Consider the following 10,831-nt stretch of genomic DNA (forward strand, 5'->3'; position numbering starts at 1 on the left):
AATCCAAATATGTGACCATCAGTCGCACACAATTTGAAATAGGCCCTAAACGCTATAATATAATACTTCGGTAATTTTTTGACTAATTCCTATCTATTAGTATATACATATATTACAATACATTCAAACCATAGACTCTATACATATCCTAGACTATCCCTTTCATGTTAGAGGATATTTAAGTAGGCCTGAGGTCAAACACTAACATCTTGAGTGTCTCTTTTTTTGGTCAGGTCATCTCTCCAAAATATATCGCTCATCTTTTAGTCTACGGGAGCTGACGGCACACAGCTGCAAGATAAGAGTTAAGATGGGCCCAGAGTATTCAGACTGGCAAGGTCACGGAGATGCTATGACTGTTTTACTTACAATGTGTTGACTAGGATTTGAGGAGCGATCTAGGTGATCCATCTTTAGGTAAACAATTTATGGAAGGCCTTGTTTAGGATAAATATCGAGGGTTGGCAGAATGGATGGTGGCTGACAATGTGACTGCATCTCTGTATTCACTTGTACTGTTCATTATCTGTTCTCCTTGTACAAGCTCTAATAAACCTTCATCGTAAGACATCACTTCAGTCTCCTGCAGCTTCTTTGGTTTCCAGTACTCTGCTCAATAAGATTTTCCTTCACAATAATAGTAAGTGTTTTTCATGAATATGCAAATATTTTTCATTTTTATTGGAGACAAGATGTCTCCTACTTCACTGTAAAGTCTAAATTGAGTGTTTTTGTGATTCAAGCTTCCACATCACACTTAAATTGCATATTGGACCATGATTGGCTTCCAAACTAGTTGTGATGTCATAAATCCTGCTTGTGCGTGCACGTGTTAGTCATATTTAAATTGGGCACAGATAATCACCTCCTTCAGCAGATGAATGTGAAAACTGATGTCAGACTCTGCACAGTGAAACTAAAAAAACAATAAACAAACAAGTTTTTGAGGGGAGTGGGACTTTAATTATGTTATTTTGAAAAGACCACATCAAGGAAAAATATAAGCTTTTAGTAAGTGGTGGGAACAACTGGAATTGCTGTATTTAACTAATATTCTGAGAAATAACATACTGTATTTGTTAAGTAGTAGCAAAGTATACTGTAATAAGATACAGACATGGTCTGTATCCTAAAAAGGAAAATAATCCGTTTTATTTTGAAGGGAAAGAATAGGTTTCCGGGATGATGTTACCTTCCCTTGGGCCACTTGACACATGTAGTCAGAGGGAGTTGCACAACAGCTACACATCATGTGTAAGGCATGCCACTCATCTGACTAACTGGCTGTCCTTTCGAAAGAATAGACTCACATGAGGTGAACTATCGGAGCAGACATTATATTCACTAGCTGAATGGTTCTGCAAGTATTTTCATACCCAAATTCAACCCATTTATCCCAAAAGAATAAGAGACCAAATTACAGCACAGACTCAATCCAGTAAAAAAAGCACAGAATGAACTGCAGCAGTTCAAACTGTCATCCATATATAGATTCACAGAATCAGGACAGAAATAACTTGCAGGAGTGAGAGTCTGCTGAACAATACGTAACTAGTTCATGAATATGTATTATCGTTAATAAACATGCAATAGTATATCATTATTGTTGTGATGTATTTATTCCACAACTAATAGTTTTTTTTAGCAAGGTGCTTTACACTGTAAAGCTTCTCATCAGGATGCCACTTTGGCCCCTTTGAAGTAATCATATCGACCTCTGTACAACTATTTACCTCTAGTTTAGCACCATCTTTAATCTCATTACAGCAACATCAGTTTGCGTAGGATTTCTAAGTACACGCTCCACCTCTGATCTACGCTATTCATTTATTTCCTTTAGTTGTTTTGTAAAGAGTAATGTAAGGGATATAGATGATAGAATAGTATTATACAATTCATTTTTATCATTGTTGTAGTTGTGTCACTGTAGCAACAAGTAGCCTGCAGCTCTGCTCCTTCACATGACACTTCACTCTTTCAGCACAACACTTAGTACAATAAACTCTTTTATTTTCAACAGCTATGAAAACGGGCACATTGTACATGAGAGCAGCGACAGGAGGCATCACACGATTAGATGTTCATTGGTAGGAAACAAAACCTTGAATATGTAAAGATTTTTAATGTGAAAAGACAGAACTGTTGTAAAGCAACGTAACAGCTAAAGCAGGTTTGGCACTAGTTTTAAAATGTATACTCCTTGAATGTGATGTTAAAATCAAAAATATAACAGCAAGCAAAAGTTGCTCTGTGGTGATCATAAAGGTGATCACAGGGAAGCATTAGTGGTTCATCACAACGCACTAGTTGAATTCTACACACATTATTTCCTAATTTATCTCCAAGTCTCAGCAGAAACCAGCGATTTCTCTTCAGGGTGTTTTGGTAGAAATTAAGAATGCCGATCAGAAAGACATTTAAACTCCTTCACTGTCCAGCAGGCATCAGCAGTGTGTTGTTCAGCATTACTTATACTCTCCCCACACTCCGACAGCCTTGCCGTCCCACTCTGAGGTGGACAGACACTTGACAAAGAAGTGTCCCAGGTCGTGTTTAGAGATGGCTCTCCCTTTCAGCATGTTCTCCTGCGTCATGTAACTCTCTGTCAGAGGAAGGTCATCTGGAGGAATCCAGACAGAAACAAAAACTTGTATAACATATACACATTAATGCTCTCTCTATCTGCAGGAGCCTACAATTATGCTGAAAAAAAGGTTTGATGACCTCACTGGCTGGTAATGATTTAGATTTTGCCTTTTAATGTATTTCTTCAACTTTGCTTTCGAGCAAATTCATGTCTTAAAGTCTCAAATGCCTTTGATTTATTTATTAAAACTTCACACCTTTCTAATAACAGAAGTCATGTGTAGATAATAAAGAAGGTGCACCGTAATCCATTATTCCCAAATAAATGTAAACAGATTTTATGCCAGCAGCAAGTTTTTACAGTATTCTTCCACTTTTGTTTGGATACAGCTCTTGGTTTCTACTTATACTTACCAGCAATATGAGGAGGCATGACGGCCACGTAGTGCAGCCCGGATGATTTCAGCACCGTGTACATCCTGTCATGGTCCTCTGTCACAGCAGCCATACGTTGCGGGACTTTGGAGCGATCCCACAGCAGAAAGGCTGTGAGGGATAAAGTTAATAAAAACTACTCTTAATTGTCTTAATACACTGCTCCTCTGAAGCCAACAGCCACATAAGACAAACGTCACCACCTCATCCCCGCTGTTATCATTTTTAATAAACAGAGAGTTGTACCTGACATGCAGCCGACCACTTTGCAGATCCCACGAGCCTTCATGGCTTCAATAATGTTCTTGGTGCCTTCAGACATCATGGTGGTCGGGCCTGATGAGCACAGATCAGATCACAGACTCATACTGATGTGGAAGGTAACTCACTATTCCAAAACTGTTCTCGAGTACAGTTTGAGACATCAGCACTTTCTACAGAGTGAAACTATACGTTCGACTGTATTTCTATGCCACAGTAAAGTACATGGAAACATAGGATTAAAACCTTGAAATTACTTTTACTGTAAATCGAGATTTTTCTGTTATAGTGTTGCCACATTTGATAAATAAAGTCCTGATATTTGACGTATTGTAAAACCTGTTCCAACCTTTTATGTACAGTGTGATTTAGATTGTTTCACTCAAACAATGATGTCACATAGGAACTATATGTTGTAAAAGTCTGATGGCGACCTCTAGTGAACGTTTTACATTATTACACCATTAAAAACTACAATCCTCCTTGTGACAGGCGATCATGGTCACCGTGAACTTTAACAATGCAAAGAAAAATGGTACGGCTGCGTAAACATGTGAGAAGAGGTCAAAGCAACAACAGTAAGAGAAATGCTGCAACTTTAGGACACTTTATACAAAACCACATAGACAAATCCAAAGTGTGTATGAAAATCAAAGAATCCAAGAATGCAAAAAGCACAGCAATAGGAAATGTTCAAATTAAGCAATAAAACATTTAGAAACTAGGATAAACAAAATTCTAAATTAAATAAATGCCTATGTCTACATCTGGGATACAACTTGTTTTAAGACAGACAAAAATGATAGTTTTGCATTTAGTTTTCCTGGTTGCGAGTCAAATTGTGGAGACTTACTGAGGCTGTTCCTGGTGCCCAGGATGATAATAACAGCGTCCTGGCCTTCCAAGGTCTTCATCACATCCTCTTTATTAAGCACGTCTCCAATCACCACCCTGGACGCCTTGTGGTCGGCAGGCAGCCTGGCAGGGTCCCGCGCCAGCACAGTCACGCTGTATCCTGAGGGAGGAAACACGGAAATGAAACAGACCAACAGGAATGCAGAAGAAACAGGTACTCAGACCATCATCACCGTGATATTCCTGCAATTCAAATAATTGTAGTAAATACTAAAATGTTATTGCATCTGTACCGACAATGCAGTCTAATGCCATTTCAGGTGTCATGTATATGTTACCAATTAGCTTATATTTCCTACATTCAGGATTAATTTCTCCTTTAAATCTTGCAGGATCTTGTGACATATTCCATCAAGGTCATGGAAAAGTTGAAGTGAGAGAATGAGAATGACCTTTATCTAACGACGCCAATAAAAGAGCAGGTATAAATCTTAATGACACCTGATTTGTTATTGTGCAGTGACTGTTGCATGTGTTCTAAACATAGGTTGGTATTAAAATTCAACAGGACAACATGATTACAACTGCAGCTAGAATAAAAGAGTCTTTTCCAGAAGCTCCTGTAATAACTTCACCAACTACATAAAGGGGATCCCACCCTCCCTGCACAGGCGAGATAGTGAACAGCTTCTACTATCTGCTCTCTGTGACTCAGCAAAACGCTCCCCTGCAACGTCCAACATGACTCCACAGTTTTTCGCCCCATGTTGAGGAGGGAGAAAGGAAATGAAAATGCTTTATAATCAAATGAATCATGTGACATAATGTGCGAGTGATTTGTGCGAGTGTATCGTCCTGACTGCAGTTTGTGAAAATCTTTGGGGGGAATCCCAACCAATAATGGAGCAAATTACAGCAGAGACTGACGGATTAAACCTTATTGGATTGTGAATGTATAAATAAAGAATATTAAATAACATGAGATTAACAAAAAAAGTTTTACCTCTGAAATGTAATCAGATTACATTTGCTATGATCTTCAAAAGTAATTAAGTGGGACCTAGAGCTGGTGGAATCAATATCACCATAGTGTTGACCAAATACATGAATATGTATACATGGCAATATAATGTCTATGTGGGACTACTGGTGTTTTCAAAATACATTTACACAGAAGGAAAACAGTAATGTGGACTATGACAAAACCTTAAATTTAGCTATAACAACTTCACAAGCACAATCCCACAGTCTCATATCACGTTATTGACATTATATTGATTCATGCCCCAACTCTGAATTCATAACAGCAGAAGATGTGGACAACTTGACACAGTAAACCTGTAAACCTGTGTACATTATCCCATTTCTCACCTGCAGCCACCGCTAGCGGGACAGTGGCAAGCCCGGTCATTCCCGTGGCTCCAAATATCGCGACGTTTTTGATGGAGTCCGACATTATTTGTAATAAGCGAGGACCACGACTCAGCAACAACTTGACGGTTCAAACCAAACTGTGTCCGATACAGAAAATACTTTCACTTAAAAAGTCACATTTGACATGCGTAGAAACCAAACAGTGTACAATAGAAACGCCTCTTTTAAGTGACAGGGAAAAGGCGCTTCCGCAGTTGACTCCTCCTCCCACACGGAGAGTTAAAGGAGCCCTGCTGCTCAGCCAGTGCGACAGTACTGCTCATCTCTTTGCATCACAGCACTCTCCAGCAGTGGTGTAAGAAGTAAGATACTCACATCTTTAACCTCAGTAGAAGTACATACACCACAAGTTTAGAAAACTCTGTTACAAGCTAAAGTCCTGCATTTGAAATCTTAAGTTAAAAAAAAGTAGAGGACATATTATACCTAAATTACCAAAAGTAAAAATAGGACCTACTCATTTATGCAGAGTTGCCCTTTTCAGATGATATATATTATATCATTGTATTATATGGCTACACAATTCAAAAGTGTGCAGCTATAAAGGTTTTTTTACACTGGTGGGTGGTTTTAAAGCTAGGGTGGGTATTTTAGAAACATTCTAATGATTTCATTCATCACTGCCATGTGCAATATTCACTTTTACACTTTGTACTTATACTACTTTTACTCTATCTAATTCTATTTAATTATTGTGTACTCGCCACTTTACTTTCTTGTTCTTTTGCTGTAACAAGGTACATTTCCTCGTTGTGGGACTAATAAAGGATTTCTGATTGTGAATAATGATTCCTTCATTATGATAATTTTGGGGGAGTTGTTTCGGAGGGAGGCCTGAAGGGACGGGCTGTCAGTGTTGCCAACTTGGCGACTTTCCCACTAGATTTAACGACTTTTAGAGCGAGTGCTGCTAGATACTTTCCTTGGAAAAGAGTTGGCAACATTGGGCTGGGTTTTTAGGTTGGATAATTATAAAAATCTAGTTTATTCTTGCTGGCTTTAATCCACAGTAATCACAATTTATTAGTTGATTTATATTTTTGTATTAATAATCTAAACTAGCAAGTAGTAACGAGTAACCAGTGTTGTCAAATAAATGTATTTTATGAAAAGTACAATATTTGCTTCCAAAATGTGATAGAGTAGACGTATAAAGCAGCATAAAATAGAAATACTCAAATAAAGTACAAATACCTGAACATTATACTTAAGTACAGTAGTATTGTAAATGTAGTCTACGTAGTTACTTTCCAAAACTTTCCTTTGTTGATTTCTACCAGCCTTGGTATTCCTTAAGAGTCTTAAATTGTATCAATCTTATTCAAAAGTTGGCAATTGTTTTATTAAAAATATGAGATCAAGTCCTGCCTCCACTCTCTCACATGGAATGTATTTAAATTAAGGCCTTTATCGAAGGCATCTAAATCGTAATGACTTTAATACTTTCAATTAGTTACTGTGAAACTGGGAATATTTGTCCAGGCCTGGATATCCTATTTTTGTATGCTTCATCTTTTTTATTACATCTCCTCAAGGCTTCCAAAACAGACTCACTTTGAAAGTTAAGTCAGGTGCACTTAGCTCTTCTTCTTGTTCACTAGAACAGGGCTGTGAGGTCTCTACCTAAATGCCTTGCTTTATCTTTTTTCCAAATAATGACTATTTACCTCACACAATCCTTCTGTGTTTCTATATAGAAATCAAAATGTATAAAACACTGTTGGTTCCCAGCTCATAATTGCTGATTTGTAATGAAACAAACGATACCAACAATAAATTGCTGTTTTCATTGATTTTACAGAGCAGCAATCAGGAGTTACAAAAATGAGAATCAGAACCTGGACAAAATAACTGTAGAAGGAAAATGTTGAACAAAATATATATATTTTTAAACCAGTGGATCATGTTCATTCAGTCAATCATTAGAGGACCTGAGTAGTCAGATGCAAATGTGTCACCAATGTACTAATTAATATAAAGGTGTATGATCAATTTAATTACATTATCGCAGCACAACAATTACTATGTCCTGGCTTATAGTTGCGTAAAAGATGCACAGAATGTGATCAGGGACTAAACTCTCATGAAACCTGAAGAACTTGAAAGCTAGATCCATAGAGAGGAAATACAAAGATAACACAAATATTTTAACTTCGTCAGGCATAATTAAAGGGTTATTCCAAAGAAGTTTGTGAATTGATTTTCCACTAGTCAAAGTGGCTTTGAGCAGGACACCAGTGGCGGCTCCAGGACTTCTAAAATGGGATGCTGAGTGTCGTAAGAGGGTGGCAAACTATTTAGATGTGCTTGCATATGGCACACAATTATACAAATTGCCTCTTGGTTTTTCTATCAGCTTTGAAATACTGGTAGTAAGATTAACTGGCAGTCCAAATGCATCCTGCAGGAAGCCAGAAGCCAATGATGTGCCAGCAATGTTGGGCTTCACATTCCCCTGGCCACGCTGTTGGCGCCCAATGTAAGATACTGCACCACACATTTTGTTTGATCTGAGCAGGCTATACTTGGGGATGGAAAAATGTAAGTTCCTTTGGACACATGTCTGCCACATGAGTATAATGCAATGTAATACAGTGTGTCTATTTAATGTGATCATCAGGAAAAGAAAGTTAGGGTTAAAGCAGTTTGCAGTACTATTGCTCAGAAAATGTTTGGGATTCTGCCTGTGCGTATGTACTGTGTGTGTGTGTGTGTGTGTGTGTGTGTGTGTGTGTGTGTGTGTGTGTGTGTGTGTGTGTGTGTGATGTTTATATTGTAACCTGCAAAGTGTGCAGAGACTCTGGGTAATGTGCACTAAGTCTATAGATAGACTGCAGTCAAGTTGCATCTGTTTTTTCTTGGTATTTGGGGGGTTTAGCAACTGTAGACGGAGTTTACAGCTATTCACGTGGTAATTTGACTTAGTATATTTAAATTGGACTACATTTAGGTCAACAACATAAATAAATGACTCAGAAACACCATTTGAATCTTAATGTTGAAAACGTTGTAATGTTTTATTTTGAATGACCAATAATTTATTTGTCTCAAGACCTCAGTATTTTTAAAGTGAAGTGATCACTACATCAGTGAGCAGCATACATCAGCACACATCTAACAAGCCACATGCATCGTCTGAAATTTAGCAACTCAGACATATTAATTAGTTAATTAAGTAGTTGACATTAGTTAGCCAGTAATCGTAACACAACTTTAACGACAATGCCTAAGGTATGTGTGTGATAACAGTAGCTACCTCAGTTGTAAGCTAATGTTTATGCTAGCATCGTGTATCAACTTTGAAACTAAGCTAGCCTTATGTTTATCTAAACTAGCAGTAGGCTAAAGTACGTTATGGGTCAAAATGGTTACAAACACGGTTACAATGTAAAATTAGTTTTATTTATAGTTCTTTTATTTATCGATATGCTTTGACATGTTTTAACATTTAATTGTTTCACCTACAAAAACCGCGTCTGCTTCTGTAAAATGACGACGTAATACACTGCCTCTGGTGGCTCGGTGCTAAAATGTCACACAGTCTCTCTCTCTCTCTCTCTCTCTCTCTCCCTCTCTCTCTATTTCTCCCCCTCTCTCTCTGCTCGCCGCGCTAATGCTGATATTTCTCTCCAGCATCACCAGCGGAGAGGAAGAGGAGGAGGAGGAGGAGAGGTTGTGTCAGGTGGAAACGGGGACCTCGATGGATATCATCATCTCCCTCCACCGGCTCGCATCCTCAGCACCGACAGCATCTCCCGGCCGGCGGTCACCGCTGCGGGCACACAGCGCACTTTTTATGCGCCAAAGCGTTGCATTTCCACGGTAGAGACTCCCGGGGCTGCTTCTGTAATCACACTGACAACCCGCTTCTTCCTGTAATAAGGACTAATCGAGGGAAGACCCAGCTGGAATAAAAGCGGAGCGTCAGTTCCTCCATTGATAAACCGCTCTCCTCATCGATTCAGCCCAACGACGTCTTGGTATAGGAGGAGGACAAAACCAATCCAAAAAACTGACACTAAAGCTGAAGGTAAGGCCGATATAAGGACGACACATGATTCCCTTTTCCATGCGATCTCGTTTTATTTTGTCATTCCTTGTGTGAGAGCAAGGAGTCGAGGTGCACGGTGTTTTTCCCCCTTTTTTTGTGCAGGGACGCCGGCCTGCATTTGGGTGCAGGGTACCGCAGTGATCCGGCGGGGGGACGCGCTGTTTCTTTTTTCAACCACATGTGTTACATGATGCATGGATGGGAAAGTGTTTATGATGCCTGCCAGAGCTGGTTGTCTTATTTGAAATGATAACTGGGTTAAGAAGCAAAATAGCGGCCTAGTGTATGGGCTATGTTATGTTGTTGCATGTTTTACCACCGATAACTTTCAATTTGAAATGATTACGTTGAATTTCGTGGCATTCTGGCAAACTGTGCCCCAATGCAAATAGCAATATAACTTCCCAAGCGATACATCTCTACAGTAATATACTGTAGGCTATATATTCCTGCATGAAGTTATAGTGTATCTCTGGTTCACTATGTGACCTGACATTACTTTGGCACTCCTAACCCTTGTGGTATCAGTTATTCCTGAATCTTGCTGTTCAATATGTGATGAATTTATTCAGAATATTCTTATGCTTTAGTGAGACCAGGCCAAAAGCAGCATAGCTCGCTTTAGCAACACAAGAAGCAGATGCACTGTAGCCTGTCAAGTCTTAATGTGGTGAGTTTGATCACATCTGCAGTGAAAAGTGACTCCAACCTCAGTTATGTGTTGAGCCCATTGGCTGTTTATTATGGTCGCTGTTTGTGGTAAATATCCAGAGCTACTGTAGGGAGCTAATACAGAGGTATGCAGTCAGCTGTGGGTTAGTTGGTTAGCTTGGGTTTGTTGGTGCAAGGTGTGTGTGTGTGTGTGTGTGTGTGTGTGTGTGTGTGTGTGTGGATGTGGATGGTGGTGTGGAAGGGGGGTGAACGGGAAAGAAAAGAGAAAGATAGGCAAATGTGTTATATCTAAAGGCAGTCACATTGAGCAAAGGATGTAGTTATACATTTAATGTAATTCACTAATAATTTCATTAAAGATAATTGCAAACAGTTAACTATCGTGCCGGTAACTGAAGTGACATTTTTTGATCCCCTCACACTAATAATCTTCTGGGGTGTCATATCCTATAGTACATCTATAGACTAGTGTTCTTTGACCTTATTGTACGCTATGGGAGTTAAAGTCCTGTGATGTCACTATTCAACTTCTGTAAC

General features: G+C 38.9%; 2 protein-coding genes and 1 long non-coding RNA gene across 3 annotated transcripts in view; 2 read left to right on the forward strand and 1 right to left on the reverse strand.

The window, feature by feature from the left end:
* Positions 1-1,988: 1,988 nt before the first annotated feature.
* On the reverse strand, positions 1,989-5,701 carry blvrb (biliverdin reductase B). The gene is made up of 5 exons (XM_029447155.1): positions 5,509-5,701; positions 4,136-4,297; positions 3,268-3,357; positions 3,001-3,132; positions 1,989-2,620 (listed from the first exon to the last, which is right to left on the reverse strand). The coding sequence occupies exons 1-5, from the start codon at positions 5,591-5,593 to the stop codon at positions 2,466-2,468; spliced, it is 624 nt and encodes a 207-aa protein (XP_029303015.1). The 5' UTR covers positions 5,594-5,701; the 3' UTR covers positions 1,989-2,465.
* LOC115018242 (uncharacterized) lies at positions 4,222-5,514 on the forward strand. The gene is made up of 3 exons (XR_003833338.1): positions 4,222-4,351; positions 4,530-4,619; positions 4,706-5,514. It is a non-coding gene; the product is annotated as an uncharacterized LOC115018242 (long non-coding RNA).
* A 3,533-nt stretch (positions 5,702-9,234) lies between the features above and the next one.
* The window catches only part of sptbn4b (spectrin, beta, non-erythrocytic 4b), an 81,967-nt gene continuing 80,370 nt past the window's right edge, over positions 9,235-10,831 (forward strand). Inside the window, 1 exon segment of the mRNA XM_029445894.1 lies at positions 9,235-9,601. The gene's annotated coding sequence lies outside the window, so the exon portion shown is untranslated.

This window comes from Cottoperca gobio, chromosome 13 (genome assembly GCF_900634415.1).
Source record: "Cottoperca gobio chromosome 13, fCotGob3.1, whole genome shotgun sequence".
Taxonomy (NCBI): Eukaryota; Metazoa; Chordata; class Actinopteri; order Perciformes; family Bovichtidae; genus Cottoperca; species Cottoperca gobio.

Excerpts from the sequence above, each read along its gene's own strand:
- blvrb (XM_029447155.1), bottom strand. The coding sequence starts at position 5,593 with ATGTCGGACTCCATCAAAAACGTCGCGATATTTGGAGCCACGGGAATG. Across the intron at positions 4,298-5,508 it reads CCCGCTAGCGGTGGCTGCAG|GATACAGCGTGACTGTGCTG; the intron begins GTGAGAAATGGG and ends TTCCTCCCTCAG. Across the intron at positions 3,133-3,267 it reads AGTGGTCGGCTGCATGTCAG|CCTTTCTGCTGTGGGATCGC; the intron begins GTACAACTCTCT and ends TATCCCTCACAG.